General features: G+C 53.5%; 1 protein-coding gene across 1 annotated transcript in view; it reads right to left on the reverse strand.

Moving 5' to 3' along the window:
* LOC144610174 (fibroblast growth factor receptor 1-like) overlaps nucleotides 1–21,096 on the reverse strand; it is a 136,176-nt gene that overhangs the window by 40,147 nt on the left and 74,933 nt on the right. Inside the window, 3 exon segments of the mRNA XM_078428726.1 lie at nucleotides 362–558; nucleotides 7,716–7,860; nucleotides 16,801–16,991. Of these exon segments, the coding sequence (XP_078284852.1) occupies nucleotides 362–558; nucleotides 7,716–7,860; nucleotides 16,801–16,991 (533 nt within the window).

Raw genomic sequence — 21,096 nt, forward strand, 5'->3', positions numbered from 1 at the left:
TCCTAGCTGTTATCAGGCAACTGAGCCGTCCTACCACAACCAGAGAGCGGTCCTGAACTACTATCTACCTCACTGTTGACCCTCGGACTATCCCTGATCGGACTTTGCTGGCTTTACCTAGCACTAAACGTTATTTCATTATCGTGTATCTGTACACTGTAGCTGGATCGATTGTAATCTTGTATATTGTCTTTCCGCTGACCGGTCAGCACGCAACAAAAGCTTTTCACTGTACCTCGGTACACGTGACAATACACTCAACTGGACTGGTTGAACCAACGGGGCCTTTTGTCCCCTCTGGGCACAGCAGGGATGGGGGAGGGTTAAAGGTTTCTTGGACTCTTTATTTACTTTCTGTTACCTGTCTGCGTAGTGGGATACTCTTGGCCAGTTTGTGCACGGCCAGTTGGCTGTTGAAGTCAGGTTTCTTGGCCGTGCTCTTCATGCGTATGACGATGGCACTCACCACCATGCAGGAGGTGAGGAAGGCACCCGTGCAGTAGATGATGATCTCCAGGTAGACAGGTGACGACAGGCTGGACGGCTTGTCTTCCAACTCTGTCAGCGGGGGTGGGGGCGGGAGAAGAACTAGTTTAGTGGCGCGGGAGAGACACAGCCTCACACACTCACACACACGCACGCACGCACACAACGCAACCACGACTCTCAATGCACAGGAGCGACGGTCGCGTGGCAGACCAGCATGCGCCAAAATGCAAGCTTGCAGGACTGCAGGGGGGGGGGGGGGGGGGAGGGAGCTGGCTGCGATGGATTGCCAGCCAGCTAATGCAATTCTCTTCTTGTACATGCAAGGCACTGAGCGGCTTCTCCTACTGATGTGGCTCACCGATCAGTGGGGGAGGGAGGCAATTGTACAGCACGGAAACAGGCCCTTCAGCCCAACTCGTCCATGCCGACCAATATGGCCCCTTCTGCACTAGTCCCACCTGCCTGGGTTTGGCTTTCATATCCGTGTACCTGTCCAAATGTCTGTTGTAGTCCCTGCCTCAACTACCTCCTCTGGCTGCTCATTCCAGACACCCATCACTGTTTGTGTGAAAAACTTGCCCCATCAGTTTCTTATTCAATTTTTCGACTCTCATCTTAAACCTGTGTCCTCTGGTTCTTGATTCCCCAACTCTGTGTCTACCCTGTCTATTCCCCTCATGATTTTATACACCTCTATACGGTCACCTCTCATCCTCCTGCGCTCCAAGGAATTAAGCCCTAGCCTGCATAAGCTCTCCCTATAGCTGAAGTCCTGGCACCTCTCCCTGTACCTCAGGCCCTCGAGTCCTGGCAACATCCTCGTAAATCTTCTCTGTGCCCTTTCCAGCTTGACAACTCCCTTTCCATTGCAGGGTGACCAAAGCTGAGCACAATGCTCCAAATGTGGCCTCACCAAGGTTTTGAACAACGTCGAGCCCTTGACCCAAATCCAACAGATCCTCAACTGCTCACTCCCCCTTCAATTCCCGTTCCCGATGCTTCTTTCCAGCTCTCCACTCCCAAAACCATCCAGCTGCCTGCCTCTTCCATCCTCTCACTCCAGGGGCAATGAAGGCCGGGCAACTTACACCAGGTCCCACGAATAAAAGAGGGTGAGTAAAGGGAACTTGAAAGGTCTGGTTGGCGGTGGACTTGTGCTCTGAAAGATGGTGAAGGAATCAAGAGACATGTTGAGGCAAGGTCGAACTGAGCTGGTGATGAGGGCAGAACAGGTCTAAGGGCCTGGATTTTGTGGCTTAGGTTAGTTTAGAGATACAGCGCGGAAACGGGCCCTTCGGCCCACCGAGTCCACGCCGACCAGCGATCCCCGCACATTAACCCTATCCTACACACCTGAGGGACAATTTACACTTAAACCACGCCAATTAACCTACAAACCTGTACATCTTTGGAGTGTGGGAGGAAACCGAAGATCTCGGAGAAAGGTCACGGGGAGAAAGTACAAACTCCGTACAGACAGCACCCGTAGTCGGGACCGAACCCGGGTCTCCGGCGCTGCGAGGCAGCAACTCTACCGCTGCGCCACCGTGGCGCCCATTTCTCCAGTCTTCATCAGAATGTGCCACCCTCAGCTGTGGAGATCTAAGCGAGTGGAGATGGTGTTGCTGTTGGGAAGGCAAAGGGGCAAGGCCTCAGTAGACACGTGCCCTTGCCCAGCCTGGTGGGACAAGTTTCTGGAGGGTTGGTTCTGAGACCCTTAACCCGTGAACTGGTTCCAACTCTTCCCGACTCTAACAGCTGCACCACCAGAACAAGGTGGGGAGACAGTCCCAACCTTGACCCCAGGGTGGGAAGACCAAAGCCCGAGGGGCAGGGCTTTAAGGTGAGAGGGGCAAAGTTTAAAGGAGATGTGTGGGGACAGGTCTTTTCGCTCAGAGTGGCGGTGGGTGCCTGGAACGCGCTGCCAGGGGTGGTGGTGGAGGCAGATTATGATGGTGGCGTTGAAGAGGCTTGTGGACTGGCACAAGTATGTGCAGGGAATGGAGGGGTATGGATCACATGCAGGCAGAGGAGATTAATTTAACTTGGCATCAGGTTTAGCACAGACGTTGTGGGCTGAAGGGCCTGTTCCTGTGCTGTTACTGTGTTCTATGTGGTTCATTGCACTGAAGTCAATGGAGCAGAGTGGCAGAGGCTGGTGCTGCAGTACCACACAGTAAACACCAGGGCCTAGCTGGTAATCACCAAGCCTAGACATAGTCATGCAACATGGAAATAGCCCCTTCAGCAAAACATGTCCAAGATGCCGCATCCAAACGAGTCCCATTTACCCACGTTTGGTCCATATCCTTCTCAACTGTTCCTATCCACATACCTGTCCAAATGTCTTTTAAATGCTGTTGGAACACCTGCATCAACTACCACCTCTGGCAAGGTAGACATAAAATGCTGGAGTAATTCAGCGGGACAGGCAGCATCTCAGGAGAGAAGCCACGGGTGACATTTCAGGTCGAGACCCTTCTTCAGATGTTACCCGTTCCTTCTCTCCAGAGATGCTGCCTGTCCCGCTGAGTTACTCCAGCATTTTGTGTCCAACTTCGGTTTAAACCAGCATCTGCAGTTCCTTCCTGCCCATACCTCCTCTGGCAGTTCGTTGCGTACACCCACCACCCTCTGTGTGAAACTGCTGCCCCTCAAATCTTTCACCTCCCACCTTCAACCTTTGTCCTCCGGGCCTTGACCCTGGGAAAAAGACCCATCTAATCCCCTGGTGATTTTATACACCTCTACAAGACCACCCCTCATCCTCTGGCGCTCCAGGGAATATCCCAGCCTGTCCAACCTCTCCCTGTAGCTCAGGCCCCTCTAGTCCTGGCAACATCCTTGTAAATCTTCTCTGCACTCTTTGCAGCTTGACAACTTCTTCCCTGTAGCTGGGTGATCAAGATTCCCGTGACCCCCCTCTCAAAAATTCACACGGTGCAGAGGGAGGCCATTCGGCCCATCGAGTCTACTCCATCATGGCCGATCTATCTCTCCCTCTCAACCCCCATCTCCAGACTTCTCCCCATATTTGCGACGCCCTTGCTAATCAACAACCTGTCAATCTCTGCTTTAAATATACCCATTGACTTGGCCTCCACCACCGCCTGTGGCAATGACTTCCACAGATTCACCACCCTCTAGTCAGAGAATGTCTTTAGTCAATTCCCCCTCGTCTCCTTTCTAAAGGAGCTTCCTTTTATTCTGAAGCTGTGCCCTCTGGTCCTAGACTCTCCAGTGACAATTCCTTACACGTTATTGGGGGTGAATGGCCTTGTCCCTTCATCTATACTAGCCCGGGAAACTGGTAGCTGGGTCCCCACTCGGTACATCCGCCCCAGCTGTGGTACATCTGCTTTGACTGGCCTTGATCTTGCAGCTGGTGAAAATGCACATCAGGGCTGCAGCCGAGACTATTCTAGTTATTATTGCACTATGATTGTTTGTTTACATGTGTATGCGTGCGTGCATGTATGTATACACACGCACTGAACTTTTTGTTCTCGTTCATTATATGGTTTAGACAATAGAAAATAGGTGCAGGAGGAGGCCATTTGGCCCTTCGAGCCAGCACCGCCATTCAATGTGATCATGGCTGATCATTCTCAATCAGTACCCCGTTCCTGCCTTCTCCCCATACCCCCTGACTCCTCTATCCTTAAGAGCTCTATCTAGCTCTCTCTTGAATGCATTCAGAGAATTGGCCTCCACTGCCTTCTGAGGCAGAGAATTAATTCCACAGATTCACAACTCTCTGACTGAAAAAGTTTTTCCTCATCTCAGTTCTAAATGGCCTACCCCTTATTCTTAAACTGTGGCCCCTTGTTCTGGACTCCCCCAACATTGGGAACATGTTTTCTGCCTCTAACGTGTCCAACCCCTTAATAATCTTATACGTTTCGATAAGATCTCCTCTCATCCTTCTAAATTCCAGTGTATACAAGCCTAGTCGCTCCAGCCCTTCAACATATGACAGTCCCGCCATTCCGGGAATTAACCTAGTAAACCTACGCTGCACGCCCTCAATAGCAAGAATATCCTTCCTCAAATTTGGAGACCAAAACTGCACACAGTACTCCAGGTGCGGTCTCACTAGGGCCCTGTACAACTGCAGAAGGACCTCTTTGCTCCTATACTCAACTCCTCTTGTTATGAAGGTTTACTAGTGTATTGTGTTTAGATATTCTGTTGTGCTGCTGCAGGTAAGAATTTGATTGTTCTCTCTGGGACAAATGACAATAAAACCCTCTGGACTCTTGGCGGGGCAGGACATGGGAGAACAGGGTGAACTGTTACCTAAGGGAGTCAAAAACTGAAGCAAAGTGAGGAGCTGGGACAATTCTACTGCTCCAACAGCTTAACGAGCTCTGCCCGGCGTGTCCGCGTTCACCTCAGGGGTTTACTACGCGGACACAAGAACAGTGCTTTTTAAATTTAATTAAAAAAATTAAAATAAAAATAAATAATAAAAATTAATTCAACTGCGAGAACAAGCAGGAGACTGTACCTGAGACAGGAATCCAACCCCGTAAACCGGCCTTTGCGGTGAGATTCCTGTTCTACATATATATCTTTTTTTTAAATGTTGCACTCGACAAAGAAGCTCGCTGAATATGCAAAGATTTAAAATACAAACACTGAGCAAAAGCTGCCCCTCCCCTCCCCCCCCCCCCCCCCAGTCTCACCGCACGAACCTGTAAACACGTGAACTAAAGCGAACTTGTTAAAGGCTCACCAACCCCCCCACCCCAAACCCCCCCCCTCCCCTCATCTGAGAGAGGTCCACGTTTGGCAAGTGCGTTGAGATGCCACTGATAATTGAGGAAGGTTGACCCATGCTGGGGCCACGGTTGACCCAAACATGGCAGCTTCCTCCCCTGCTGCCAATTATCAGCTGCTTGCCAACGTGCCGTTGATGGTCACTTCCACAGAGGAGGTGAAGTGGCATCAAGCGGGCATTGCCCGAGGGAGTGGGCATGCGGTGCAGGAAGCAAGTCAGTTGGCACAGAGATCATGCAAAAAAATACACAACCACAACAACCCCCAAGAAAATGCATTGGTCTTTTTTTTTTTTTTTTTTTTTGGTTTCCCTTTCCAACAAAAAACCGCGGGCACTCCGAGGCTGGCGAAACCGTCACGGCGTGGCGCGGGACCAGGCTGTGAGCACCGGGCATCGGCATGGCACCGGTCAGCCTGGCAGACCTGCCCCGCCCCGCCCCGGCCATCTCCGGCTTAGCCGGCCCTGGAGTTGGGCGCACTGCTTCTTGAAGCGAGGAGCCCCTGAGATTCACGGGCACTGAAGGCACCGAAAGTGGTCAGGCCGGCCGGTCGCCCCACCCCTCCGCCCTCCCCTCCCCACCCCCCTGTGCAAGGGCCACGGGTTTATCACGAGGTGGGTCTCGGGACTGGGAGCTACCTCTTCCAAAATGGGGTTTAAGACGGGGCTCTCTCTGACACACCAACTGTCTACCGCTGTACAGTGGACGACGTTGTACATGTAGCCCAGTCCGTTACACAGACCGGACTCCCCCACCACTGACCCCACCATCTACACTTCATGCTGTCTCGGGAAAGCAGCCAACATAATCAAAGACTCGTCCCACCCCTGCATTCCCTTCCCCCCGCTCCCGCCCGGCAGAAGGTACAGAAGCTTGAAAGCGCGCACCACCAGACTCAGGGGCAGCTTCCATCCCTCTGTTAATAGACAATAGGTGCAGGAGGAGGCCATTCGGCCCTTCGAGCCAGCACCGCCATTCAATGTGATCATGGCTGATCATTCTCAATCAGTTCCCCGTTCCTGCCTTCTCCCCATACCCCCTGACTCCGCTATCCTTAAGAGCTCTATCTAGCTCTCTCTTAAATGCATTCAGAGAATTGGCCTCCACTGCATTCTAAGTCTGAGAATTCCACAGATTCACAACTCTCTGACTGAAAAAGGTTTTTCCTCATCTCAGTTCTAAATGGCCGACCCCTTATTCTTAAACTGTGGCCCCTTGTTCTGGACTCCCCCAACATTGGGAACATGTTTCCTGCCTCTAACGTGTCCAACCCCTTAATAATCTTATACGTTTCGATAAGATCTCCTCTCATCCTTCTAAATTCCAGTGTATACAAGCCTAGTCGCTCCAGTCTTTCAACATATGACAGTCCCACCATTCCGGGAATTAACCTAGTAAACCTACGCTGCACGCCCTCAATAGCAAGAATATCCTTCCTCAAATTTGGAGACCAAATTTATCAGGCTTCCGAACGGTCCTTCCATAAGCTAGGGTTCTGTCCGATTCACCTCTACCCCATTGCGGACATTGGACTTTGTCTGTGGAGCTGGTGCTCTACAATGCTGAGAACTATATTCTGCGCTCTGTATCTCCCCCTTTGCTCTCCCTGTTGTACTTGAGCTTGACTTGATTATATTATCTGGTCTGTCTGGATAGCATGCAGAACAAAGCTTTTCACTGTACCTCGGCACACGTGACAATGCTAAACCTAAACCTAACCCTGACTGCTTTCACTTGAGTGCAGTGATAAGGTGATAGGAGTAGAATTAGGCCATTCGGCCCGTCAAGTCTACTCGGTCATTCAATCAAGGCTGATCCACATAGAAAATAAGTGCAGTAGTAGGCCATTCGGCCCGTCAAGTCTACTCGGTCATTCAATCATGGCTGATCTACATAGAAAATAAGTGCAGGAGTAGGCCATTCGGCCCTTCGAGCCAGCACCGCCATTCAATGTGATCATGGCTGATCATCCAAAATCTGTACCCCGTTCCTGCTTTCTCCCCACATCCCTTGATTCCGTTAGCCCGAAGAGCTATATCTAACTCTCTCTTGAAAACTCTCTCCCTCCTAACCCCTTTCTCCTGCCTTCTCCCTGTAACCTCTGACACCCGTGGCAGTGGACAGTCGTGAGACCCAAATCGTGACGTGGAAACACCCCCGGTCATGTGAATCTCCGGGTGTAAACCGATGGCAAATGCACAAGGAGACTGCAGTCCTGCAGAGTGAAGAGTGACAAACACAGGGCCAATTGTTGGGGGGCACGCACTCTGGCTGCTAGCCCTCCCTCCCTCCCCCCCCCCCCCCCCCCCCCACCACACACTGCATGGTAACAAGGGTTAATTTTCGGTTTGTACTACTAACGGCGGGCTCCCTCTTTAGAAGCAGTGGCTGGCACAGGCTTTTGTTGGAAGTGTTAATCATAAGAGAAAAGAGAGCAGTATGTACCTTGAAGAACTGTCAACCATGCAGAGTGATGGGAAATCCCAATAGAATTACCCGCCAAGCACGTATACTGCCCCGCATCCTCAAAAGTAACATTCCGTAAATAGAGAGCCTCCATCTCTTTATCCGTTGTATTAACACCAGCCGTCTAGAAGAAAAAACGGAAGCAAACGGGACAAGCAGACGAGATGAGAACGGTGGAGAGACGAAGGTGGAGACACCACTGTTCCTGGTCTCACTGGCCCCACCTCCTAGGGAGGTCCGTGGGCTTTAGTGTTAAAGCAACACACACACACCTGGCTGGCAGGTGACCTTCCAGGACTGCAGCAGTCCACACCTGTCCCGAGGAAGCAAAACAGGTCCTCAGGTTACGTGTTAAAACCCGCCACCATTTTGGTCTTTGACCAAGCCCATCTCCGCATGCGAGCGATGGGAAGCATGGAGAAAATGGAGCCACAATCCACAGTAGGGGCCGGGGGGGGGAGTTGGAGGACAGGCAGGGGAGAGGCAACCACAGGTCAGAGAGGCCGAAAGGAAGGAGAGAGAGAGGCAAAGAATGGCACTTGAGGGGCTTGCCGAGAAATTGGGCGGACAAAATTCTCGAGGGTTAGCTCTCGGTTTAGTTTAGTTTAGTCAGGACATAGACTGCCCGGAGCTAAAATGTCGGAAACTTAGAGTGTCGGGCCTACAGCGTTCGGGCCTAATACGGGACAAGGGCGGTCCCGTACGGGCCAAACCAATTTAGCCCAAAATACGGGATGTCTCGGCTAATGCGGGACAGTTGGCAACCCTACTTTCAACGGCCTCTGTTGACCCTGGAGCTAAAACACATTTTGGGACTCCAGGCCCCAGACTACCCCTACACTGGACAATCACAGAGGCCCAGCTACCGGCCAAGTACATTTGACTGTGCTCGGGATGCGTGAGGTGGCATTTGTGGGAGGGGAGGGTTGGGGAGAACGTAGAATTCCAAGAGTGCTCTTGGTTTAGAATGTGGGGAATAAGCCCAGGGGAAGGCCAATGGGCCCAATCCACCAACCAATAAGACCATGGGCATTATAGGCTCGTACAGCTTGTTACAGATGCCAACTAACCCACCCAGACTCATGTTTAGTTTAGTTTAGTTATATCGCATGGAAGCGGGCCATTCGGCCCATCGAGTCCATGTTGGCCACCGATCACCTGTACACCCTAGTTCTGTGTTATCCCATGTTCACTTCATACAATTTACAGAGGGCCAATTAACCTACAAACCTGCACGTCTTTGGGATGTGGGAGGAAACCGGAGCACCTGGAGAAAACCCACGTGGTCACAGGGAGAAAGTGCAAACTCCACACATAGACAGCACCCAGAGTCAGGATTGAACCCAGGTCTTTGGCGCTGTGAGGCTGCAGCTCTACTTCTGCACCAGTGGGCCACCCTTGAAAGGGAGGGAGAGAGTGGTAGCGAGGAGGGGGGTGGGGGAAGAGTGGGGGTGTGAGGAGGGGAGGGGAGAGAGAGGGAGAAGGAATGGGAGAGGGAGAGAGAAATAGGGAGGGGGAGGGAGGAGGAGAGGGAGAGAGAGGGAGGGGAGATAGAAATAGGGAGAGAGAAAGGGAGGGAGGAGAGAGGGAAGAGGAAAGAGGGGTAGAGAGGAGGAAAGAGAGAGAAAGAGAGCAGGAGGAAGAGAGAGTGGGAGGGAGAAAGAAAGAGGGAGATAGAAAGAGGGAGAGAGAAAGGGAGGGAGAGAGGGAAGAGGGGTAGAGAGGAGGAAAGAGAGAGGTGGCAGAGAGAAAGAGAGCAGGAGGGAGGGAGAGAGAGGGGGAGGGAGAAAGAAAGGAGAGAGAGACGAAGGCAGAAAGAGCAGAGAGCAGGGCAGGGCAGAGAGGAACAGCAGGAGTGAGTGGGGAGGGGGGGGGGCGACTGTCCTTTGGAATTGTGGGCATTTTTCCATGTTCATCATTGGGTTTTGCACATAAAACAGCAGGAAAATAAAGGGGGGAAAAGACCACAGACTTGTCCCACCATCACAGAATGGAAGAGTTCACCCACTCGTCCAAGACCAGTTAACCCTTGCACGCCCCGTGTCTCTGAGGCGCTGCCTGGCTGTGGGCTTTACCTTCCGACTGCAGTGTGATCACAGTGAGCCACGCTGACTGATTGGCCTCACCAATATAATTGGAAACTTTACAAACATACTCTCCGGTGTCGGCTTCAGTCACATTGAACAGAGTCAGGAGCTCCGCATCCGAACTATTAATCCCCGAGTGCTAGAACAAGATGAATGAGAGAACGTTGATGGCAGCCGTGAACAGGAGACGTCAGTGAACACACAAACCCCGGGCCCGCCCTGCACTGAAGTGACCAGAGGGAGGCAGTAGCATAGAAACATGGAAAACACCTACAGGAGTAGGCCATTCGGCCCTTCGAGCCAGCACCGCCATTCACTATGATCATGGCTGACAATGGACATAGGTGCAGTAGGCAATAGACAATAGGTGCAGGCCATTCGAGCCAGCACTGCCATTCACTATGATCATGGCTGACAATAGACAATAGGTGCAGGAGTAGGCCATTCGGCCCTTCGAGCCAGCACTGCCATTCACTATGATCATGGCTGACAATGGACATAGGTGCAGTAGGCAATAGACAATAGACAATAGGTGCAGTAGGCGATAGACAATAGGTGCAGTAGGCCATTCGGCCCTTCGAGCCAGCACCGCCATTCACTATGATCATGGGTGACAATGGACATAGGTGCAGTAGGCAATAGACAATAGGTGCAGTAGGCCATTCGGCCCTTCGAGCCAGCACCGCCATTCACTATGATCATGGCTGATCATCCCAGAATCAGTACCCCGTTCCTGCTTTCTCCCCATATCCCTTGATTCCGTTAGCCCTAAGAGCGAAATCTAACTCTCTCAGGGTCTTGACCAGAAACGTCACCCATTGAGTCTGAAGAAGGGTCTCGACCCGAAACGTCACCCATTCCTTCCCTCCTGAGATGCTGCCTGTCCCGCTGAGTTACTCCAGCATTTTGTGAATAAATACCTTGAAAACATCCAGTGAATCGGCCTCCACTGCCTTCTGTGGCAGAGAATTCCACAGATTCACAACTCTCTGGGTGAAAAAGCTTTTCCTCTCATCTCAGTCCTAAATGGCCGACCCCTTATTCTTAAACTGTGTGGCCCCTGGTTCGGGAATCCCCCAACATGGGGAACATTTTTCCTGCAACTAGCCTGTCGAATCCCTCGAGAATTTTAATATGTTTCTATAATATGTTCCCTTCAGCTCCCATTGCCGGCACTTGAGTTGGGCGCGGAAGCATTTTCAGACGGCTGATGTCATGCCGGCAGTTCACAACAAAGAGGTCTGCAGATGGTAGACGGCCGTCTGGGGGAGTCCAAGAGGAGAGGGGGAGTGGTGGAGACGGGAGAAGGGGGTGGGGATTCCTTCCTACAGTATAAAGCATGGAGGCGGACGAAGAAAAGCTCTACGTCGTGGCGGTAGGGGAAGGGAGGCTTGAAGTTGGGGTTGCCCCTCTGTGGGACCCCCAATGCCAAGGCTCGGAGCCCTCGTGACTGTTGGGGGTCCGGCCAAATTCATCTTCCCCGAGGTTTGACATTAGCCAGAGTCCCAAATTCACCCCTCCCCCCCTCAATAGGCAACCCCCCCCACCAATCCTTCCACGGGTGGTTAGCATGGTGTGGGTGGGCCGAAGGGCCTCGTTTCCCGGTCAGCCCAACCAGTTGACCAGAGGCACCGTCAGCACGGTGTCTGTGGTACACTGGGAGTGACATTTTTCGCCAAGGCACGGCCAAGGTAGTTCTGGTGTCATGCTACTAGGGTTGCCAACGTCCTCAATCCCAGATATGGGACAAAGGGTGATGTCACCGCCATGCGCCCGCGTGACCTCCCCAGCCAGCGCCCACGTGACTGTTGGGGGTCCGGCCGCCATTGGTGGAGCGGGAGCGGGTGGCCACTGGCTGGGTGAGGTCACGCGGGGCGGTGACGTCACCCTTTGTCCCTTATTCGGGAGTGAGGAAGTTGGCAACCCCCTACTAAAACGGGACAAGGGCGGTCCCGTACGGAACAAACTAATGTAGCCCAAAACACGGGATGTCCCGGCTAATAACGGGACAGTTGGCAACCCAGTCGGCTGCTGGGCACCAAGGAGATTGGTGGCTGGGTTGGGCAAGCCTTCCGTCACGGAGACAAACAGCATGGAAGTAGGCCCTTCGGCCCACTGAGCTCATGCCGACCCATTGACCACCCACTTACACTCGGCCCGTTTTACTATCCCATCAGCTCTCCTGTCATGCTGGCACGATAGGGGCGGTTTGCAGAGGCCAATTAACCCACCCTACCTTCTGTTCTTCTGCACCTTTCCATACCTCTAGTTTCCCTCTCCCCTGACTCTCAGTCTGAAGAAGGGCCTCGACCCGAAACGTCGCCTATTGCTGTACTCCGGAGGTGCTGCCAGTCCCGCTGAGTTACTGCGGCACTTTATGTCTGCCTTCGGCGTAAACCAGAGTCTGAAGTTCCTGCACATCCTCATGTTGTGTTTCGGTTTGTTTCGGATTGGAGATACAGCATAGAAACACTATCCGTTGTCAGAGTGAGGCCCAGCCCAGCGCAAATTGGAGGAACAGCACCTCATATTTTGTTTGGGCAGGTTTTTACCCAGCGGTATTTGTTTACAAAATGCTTGAGTAACTCAGCAGGTCAGGCAGCATCTCAGGAGAGAAGGAATGGGCGACGTTTCGGGTCGAGACCCTTCTTCAGAAGAAGACTTCTTCCGTCTGACGAAGGGTCTCGACCCGAAACGTCACCCATTCCTTCTCTCCTGAGATGCTGCCTGACCTGCTGAGTTACTCAAGCATTTTGTGAATAAATACCGTCGATTTGTACCAGCATTTGCAGTTATTTTCTTCCACCCCAACATTGACCTCTCTAACTTCAGATGGTCCCTGCTTTCCCTCTCTATCCCCTCCCCCATCCCAGTTCTCCCACTAGTCTTCCTGTCTCCGACTACATTCTATCTTTGTCCCTCCCCTCCCCCCCCCTGACATCAGTCTGAAGAAGGATCTCGACCCAAAGTGTCACCCATTCCTTCTCTCCAGAGATGCTGCCTGACCCGCTGAGTTACTCCAGCATTTTGTGCCTACCTTCGATTTTAACCAGCGTCTGCAGTTTTTCTCCTACAGCATGGAAACAGGCCCTTCGGCCCACCGAGTCCATGCTGACCGCCCGGGGAAGGCAGGAGGAATTTTTCCATTGAGGAAGTGGGGTGTGAGTTCACCAGTGCTGGACCCAGGTTGATGGCAAACCTCCCGAGGTGACCCACCAAGAAGCCATCCAGTGCTTCTTGGATGGCGGTGCTGGCTCGAAGGGCCGAATGGCCTCCTCCTGCACCTATTGTCTATTGTCTAAATGGCCAATGAACCTTGTGTCTCTGAAACAACGGAGCAGAACACAAGCTGCCGTTCAACTCCCCAACCAGCTGGCTGTCTTCACTGCTACTGGATATCCTGTGAGGATATTTAATTTTTTTAAAGCCCAGTCTTGGGTTTATCAGAGTTGGATCGAGCCAGTCCCAGAGCTGAGGGGGAGGGATGGAGCCTGCATGGACACAGGCCGATCACAAGGAAACGGACTGCCTGACGCAGGTTGTGAGGGAGAAACTGATAGTCCCGCCTTTGTCAGATCAGCTGGTGGTTGGAGGGACAGGACTTGCCACGTCAGTGTGACCTGAGGAAGCTTCAAGCAACTGGTGGAAGGGTTGGGAGGACAATGAGGAGACATGTTCAGTGCATGAAACGGGGAATGTGGCCCTAAACCCTGCCCGCAGTGAGAGCTTGCGTGGATACTTTAGTATAGTATAGTTTAGAGATACAGCGCGGAAACAGGCCCTTCGGCCCACCTAGTCCGTGCCGCCCAGCGATCCCCGCACACTAACACTATCCTACACACACTAGGGACAACTTTTACATTTATACCAAGCCAATCAACCTACAAACCTGTACATCTTTGGAGTGTGGGAGGAAACCGAAGATCTCGGAGAAAACCCACGCAGGTCACGGGGAGAACGTACAAACTCCGTACAGACGGCGCCCGTAGTTGGGATGGAACCCGGGTCTCCGGCGCTGCATTCGCTGTAAGGCGGCAACTCTACCGCTGTGCCACCGTGCCTCTCGACCTGTGGAGCCATGGGCTCTCAGAGTCTTACAGCACTGCGACAGGCCCTTCAGCCCCATCTATGCCAGCCCCAATTGCCCCCATATCCTTCCAAACCGTTCCCGTCCTGCAGGGCTACGTTGCCAGTGGCAGTGGTGGTCAGGGGAGAGGGGAGCTCTGTGTCGGCCAGCACAGAGTAGAGGGGCTGAAGGGCCTCGTTCTGGATTGTACATGGTCCATGGTTCGGGGGGAGGGTGGCCACACTGTGGCGTGGCGTGGGCCGCGGTTCGAAGCTGGCACCAGCTTGGGTGACATGGAGACCACTGCCCTGCCCAAATGGCAGCTCCCCTCAGGACACAAGGGCTGCTCTCTCCCCACCCCCACTCCTCCTCCCCCTGCCCCACTAGGGGGCAAGACCATCACAGGGGAACTGAAGGGCCAGCATTCACACTGACACCCCCACATTTCCCTGCATCACCCCGACTGCACTCAAAGCAGAGGCTCTCCCGACTTAAAGAGTTGTGGCTATTTGTTTTAGTTTAGAGATACAGCACAGAAACAGGCCCTTCGGCCCACTGAGTCCATGCCGACCATTGATCGCCCATTCACACGAGTTCTACGCTTTCCCACTTTCTGATCCACTCCCTGCACATTAGGGGCAATTTACAGGGGGGCGATTAATCGACAAACCCGCACGTCTTTGTGGAGTGTGGGGGGAAACCGGAGCACCTGGAGGAAACCCACGTGGTCACAGGGAGAAGGTGCAAACTCCCCACACACAGACTAGACTGCGCCCGAGGTCAGGATCGAACCTGCGTCTCTGGTGCCGTGAGGCAGTGGCTCTACCCGCTGCGCCACTGTGCCGGCCCTGCCCAACTTTAACAAAGGGCAGGCTATGCAGGGGGGGGGGGGGGGGGGGGGGGGGAAACCGGGTAGGCTGCAAATACCCAGCAGGTCAGGGAGAGGAACAGACTTAACCAACAAGGCAACGGAAGATCATCGACCGGAAACCCTCTCTCTTCACAGACGCTGACTGAGCTGCTGGGTTTAGAGATACAGCCTGGAAACAGGCCCTTCGGCCCACCTAGTCCGCACTGACCAGCGATCCCCACACACTAACCCTATCCTACACACACTAGGGACAATTTACATTTACACCAAGCCAATTGATTTACAAACGTGTACGTCTCTTTAGAGTGTGAGAGGAAACCGGAGCTCCAGGAGAAAACCCACGCAGTTCAAGGGGGGAAAGGTACAAACCCCGTACAGACAGTCGGGATGGAACCCGGGTCTCTGGCGCTGTGAGGCAGCAACTCTACAGCGCTACTGCCCAGTGCTCGTGGGCTTTATTTTTGGATTTTCAGCGTCTGCGGCGTTTTGCTTCGGGTGATGGGAGTTGACCAGCTGTGAGCTCCAGCACCCCCACCTCACGTTGCTGATCCCTGGGACAGGCTGCCCTTTGAAGCCCTGGCCTTTCATCTCCAAGGAACCGTTGGCGTTTCCAGGACTGGGGGGTGAGGCCGAGAGATCGGGTACCTCTGGGCTATCTCCGGGTGTGGTCGTGGGCCAGAGAGGGTCCCAGCTGGCCGGTGGGCGGAGCAAATCCCACCCAGTGCCCACCACTCTTTGACATCTAGCCCTCGCCCCCAGTTGGAATGGGCAGAGATGGTCCTGTGAAGCCACTGACACCTTGAAGGGGGATTAAATCACGGTCCACAAGGAGTCTAGTTCAGAGATACAGCACGGAAACAGGCCCTTCGGCCCACGCCGACCATCGATCACCAGTTCCACGTAATCCCGCTTTCTCATCCACTCCCCGCACGATTAACCTACAAACCCGCGCGTCTTTGGGATGTGGGAGGAAACCGGGGCACCCGGAGCAAACCCACGTGGTCACGGGGAGAGCGTGCAAACTCCGCACGGAGGGCAGCCGAGGTCAGGATGGAAAGGGGCTCTCTGGCGCTGGGAGGCAGCAGCTCTACCCGCTGCGCCCTGGTCGCCTAACACCAGGTGAAGATGACTGTGGCCAGGAGAGAAGGGTTCGTTAACTCTCCCCTGCAGGCCAGGGATCATGGAAGGACGAGCAGCTCGGACAAGACTGCACCCTAATGATGTCTGGTAGCTCTCTAGCATCCAGGAGCTGCCATGAGCACTCAATGGGGGCAAACACACTCCAAGCCTGTCCAATAGGGTCGTACAGCCTGGAAACAGGCCACTCGGCCCACTTGGTCATGCTGACCCACGGGCAGCCATCTTGACTGACCTTGGTCATGCCGACCCACGGGCAGCCATCTTGACTGACTGCCCCGCCCCCCCCCTCAGATGAAGCACACACATGGGCAGCCTGTCTGATATAGAGTCACATAGCCTGATGACAGGCCATTCGGCCCACCATGTCCATGCCCACCCGTGGGAACCCATCTGCATTGACTGTCCCACCTTGGTCCAATGATCAAACACACCTGGGCGGGTTGTCCAATGGAGCCGTACAATGTGGAAACAGGCCATTCGGCCCATTATGTCTGTGCCCATCCATGGGAACCCATCTGCATTGACTGTCCCACACATGGTCCCACCTCATCCACACCATGATAATTATACAGGGTGGAAACAGGCCATTCGGCCCACTCTGTCCATGCCCACCCATAGGGAACCCATCTGCATTGACCGTCCCACCTGTGGTCCCACCTCATCCACACCATTAGATAGTGGTACAGCATTGAAATGGGCCATTCGGCCCACTCTGTCCATGCCCACCCATAGGAAAACCATCTACAATGACTGCCCCACCCATGGTCCCACCATGTCAGATAGTGGTACCGCATGGAAATGGGACCATTCGGCCCATCGTGTCTATGCCGACCCACGGGCGGTCATCTGAGTTGACCGCCCCCACCTCATTCAAGCCAAAGCTGGTGGCCGCGGACGTACCTTCAGCACTTGGACGTAGGGAGAGCCATCGGGGCCCATCCGGCTGCCGTTCACCTTGACGTGCTTGAGCCACTGGATGTGGGGCTGGGGGTCGCTGTAGACCTTGCACACAAACTCCACGTCACTGCCCACCGTCACTGTCTTGTTGGCAGGCAGGCCCGCCTGGAGAATAGGCCGGTGTGGGGACCGCTCTGGGAAAGAGCCACGGGGGGCACGGGGAGAGAGAGGGGGGAGAGATAGAGAGGGGGAGAGATAGAGAGGGGGAGAGATAGAGAGGGAGAGGGGAAGAGAGAAAGTGAGGGGGGAAGAGAGAGAGGGTAGAGGGAGATAGAGAGGGAGAGGGGAAGAGAGAAAGTGAGGGGGGAAAGAGAGAGAGAAAAGAGGGAGAGAGGGTAGAGAGAGGGAGAGGGGGAAGAGAGAAAGTGAGGGGGGAAAGAGAGAGAGGAAAGAGGGAGAGAGGGTAGAGAGAGGGAAAGGGGGAAGAGAGAAAGTGAGGGGGGAAGAGAGAAAGTGAGGGGGGAAGAGAGAGAGGTTGGAGAAAGAAAAGTGGGAGAGAAGAGAGGGGGAAGGGAGAGAGGGGAGAGAGAGAGGAGGAGAGAGGTGGAGGAATAGAGAAGAGAGAAGGGGAGAGACAGAGGGAAGAGAGAGGGGAGAGGGGAAGAGAGAAAGTGAGGGGGGAAAAAGAGAGAGGTTGGAGGGAGACAAGAGGGAGAGAGGGTAGAGAGAGGGAGAGGGGGAAGAGAGAGGGAGAGGGTAGAGAGAGAGAGAGGGGGAGAGAGGGGAGAGAGATAGGGGGAAGAGGGAAGAGGGAGGGGAGATATAGAGTGAGAGTGCAGATAGAGATTGAATGAGGGGGAGAGAGACAGAGAGGGAGGAGAGAGACAGATTTACGTTTATTATTGCTATGTGCATTGAGGTACAGTGACAATCCCTGTTACGCAAGCTATCCAATCTGATCTGATAATACCATGGTTCAATGGCACTTTATTGGTACTTGTAACTAAGTACAGTGAAGATACCTTTTTGCTCAGTCAGTTCAGTGATAATCCTTCTACACATTAGGCACAAACATACATTGACTTCTCTAACTTCAGATAGTCCCTGCTCCCCCTCTCCATCCCCTCCCCCTTCCCAATTCTCCCCACCGGTCTTCCTGCCTCTGACTACATCCAATCTTTGTCCCGCCCCCTCCCCTGACATCAGTCTGAAGAAGGGTCTCGACCCGAAACGTCACCCATTCATTCGCTCCCGAGATGCTGCCTGACCCGCTGAGTTACTCCAGCATTTTGTGTCTACCATGTTTTCCTACACATATATGTAGATCATATATGTATACGCACACACGCGCACACGTATGACTCAAACAGTCTTTCCAGGTGAGACAAAGGTTCACCTGCACCTCCTCCAACCTCAATATTGCATCCGCTGCTCTAGATGTCAACTTATTTACATCGGCGAAACCAAGCGCAGGCTCAGCGATCGCTTCGCTCAACACCTGCGCTCAGTCCGCATTGACCAAGCTGATCTCCCGGTGGCTGAGCACTTCAACTCCCCCTCCCACTCCCAGTCTGACCTTTCTGTCATGGGTCTCCTCCAGTGCCATAGTGAGGCCCACCGGAAATTGGAGGAACAGCACCTCATATTTCGCCTGGGCAGCTTGCAGCCCAGTGGTATGAACATTGACTTCTCCACCTTTAGATAGTTCCTCTGTCCCTCTCTTCCCCTCCCCCTTCCCAATTCTCCCCACCGGTCTTCCTGCCTCCGACTACATCCAATCTTTGTCCCTCCCCCTCCCCTGACATCAGTCTGAAGAAGGGTCTCGACCCGAAACGTCACCCATTCCTTCTCTCCCGAGATGCTGCCTGACCCGCTGAGTTACTCAAGCATTTTGTGTCTACCATTTTTCCTTACACATATATGTAGATCATATATGTATATATACGCACACACGCGCACACGTACGTGTGCATGTGTGTGCGTATATATGTATATATGATCTATATATATGTGTATTATGTGTATATGTACACAAACTATTATTTTTTTTCTTGCTTATTATAAAGTTTACAGTGCAGTCTTTACATATTCTGTTGTGTTGCTGCAAGTGAGGATTTCATTGTTCTATCTGGGACATACAACAATAAAACACTCTTGACATCTTAAATTGGCCGTAAAAAGGCCCCTCATAATACGTAAATACAAATCCAAGTACAATAGGGAGAGCAGAGGGGAAGATACAGAGTGGAGAATATATTTCTCAGCATTGTTGTGCAGTAGTCCCAGACACATTCGTGGCGGTCACGGTGGCGCGGCGGTAGAGTTGCCGCCTTACAGCGAATGCAGCGCCGGAGACCCGGGTTCCATCCCGACTACGGGCGCCGTCTGTACGGAGTTTGCACGTTCTCCCCGTGACCTGCGTGGGTTTTCTCCGAGACCTTCGGTTTCCTCCCACACTCCAAAGACGTGCAGGTTTGTAGGTTAATTGGCTTGGTAAATGTAAAGATTGTCCCTAGTGGGTGTAGGATAGTGTTAATGCGCGGGGATCGCTGGTCAGTGCGGACCCGGTGGGCCGAAGGGCCTGTTTCTGCGTTGTATCTCTAAAGTAAACTAAACAAAGTCCAACGTGTGAACTACATGTAAAATAGTCACAGAGTGATAAAGTGTGGAAAAAGGCCCTTCAGCCCGACTTGCCCACACCGGCCAACATGTCCCAGCTACACTAGTCCCACCTGCCCGCGTTTGGTGCATATCCCTCCAAACCTGTTCTATCCATGTACTGTTTCTGTGTCTATATGATTGTGAATTGTGTGTGGAGAGGGGCCAGAGGGAGGGGAGAGAGAGAGAGAGCAGGGTGAGAGAGATGGGGGGGGGGGGGGGCGAGAGGGAGGGGGGGGGGGGAAGAGAGGGAGAGAGGGGGGGGGAGAGATGGGTAGAGAGAGAGAGAGAGAAAAGAGAGTGGGGGAAGTGATGGGGAGAGAGAGAGAGAGAGAAAGAAAAGAGAGAGAGGGGGAGAGATGGGTAGAGAGAGAGAGGGGGGGAAGAAAGAGATGGGGAGGGAGAGAGGGGGGAAGAGAGTGGGGAGGAGAGAGAAGGGGAGAGAGAGAGAGAGAGAAAAGTGGGGGAGAGAGAGAATAAGGGAGGAAGAGAGGGAGAGAGAAGGGAAGAGAGAGGAGGGCAGAGAGCGAGAGAGGGGGGAAGATAGAGAGAGAGAGGGGGGAAGAGAGCGAGAGGGAGATAGAGAGGGGGAAAGAGAGAGGGGGACAGAGAGCGAGAGAGAGAGGGGGGGAGATAGAGAGAGGGGGAAGGGAGCGAGAGAGAGATAGAGAGGGAGAGAGAGAGAGCAAGAGAGGGGGGAAGGAAAAACGAAATGGGGAGAGGGCAAAGGGCAGAGTGAGGGGGGAGAGAGAGAGGGGGTGGAGGGATAGAGTGTGTGTGTGTGTGTGGGGAGAGGAGACGGAGGGGAGAAGGACAATGTTCTGCCCTGGAACAGTTGTGTTGCTTGTGAGGAGCAGCCAAGGAGGCCGAGCTTTGTGCCCACTTGCAGTGGGGAGGGACAGGCGGGCAGGTTGGCCAGGGATGGGACGGTGTGTGTGTGTGTGTGTGTGTACGCACTGATGGACTGCAGAGTGAGGAGGGGGTGAGGGTGGAGCTTCCTGTCCATTGAAGACTGCGGACGGGTCACAAGTAAACGCCGGGCAGTGAGAGCGTCCGTTGAACGCTTGGCGGCACGGTGGCACAGCGGTGGAGTTGCTGCCTTACAGTGAATGCAGCGCCGGAGACTCAGGTTCGATCCCGACTACGGGCGCCGTCTGTACGGAGTTTGTACGTTCTCCCCGTGACCTGCGTGGGTTTTCTCCGAGATCTTCGGTTTCCTCCCACACTCCAAAGACGCACAGGTTTGTAGGTTAATTGGCCGGGCAAATGTAAAAACTGTCCCTAGTGGGTGTAGGATAGTGTTAGCGTGCGGGGATCGCTGGGCGGCACGGACCCGGTGGGCCGAAGGGCCTGTTTCTGCGCTGTATCTCTAAATCTAAAAAATATATAAAATCTAAAAGAAGTGCCAAGCATCAACACAATGGCTTCCGTTGCGGAGGCAAGTGACAAGTGTCCACAGTGGACAGAAAATAAACAAGAGCCGCTGATTCATGGGGTCAGGAAGGCCAAAGGCCACCCCAAGCAAACACATGCCGGTAATCTAACTAGCAGCCGGGATTGGCGCATCGGGCCTGTGTGAACAAATACACTCGGCCTGTTTGAGCAAGGAATTCCTCGCCCTGGAAATGCCATCAAAATAAA

Source organism: Rhinoraja longicauda, chromosome 36 (assembly GCF_053455715.1).
Source record: "Rhinoraja longicauda isolate Sanriku21f chromosome 36, sRhiLon1.1, whole genome shotgun sequence".
Lineage (NCBI taxonomy): Eukaryota > Metazoa > Chordata > Chondrichthyes > Rajiformes > Arhynchobatidae > Rhinoraja > Rhinoraja longicauda.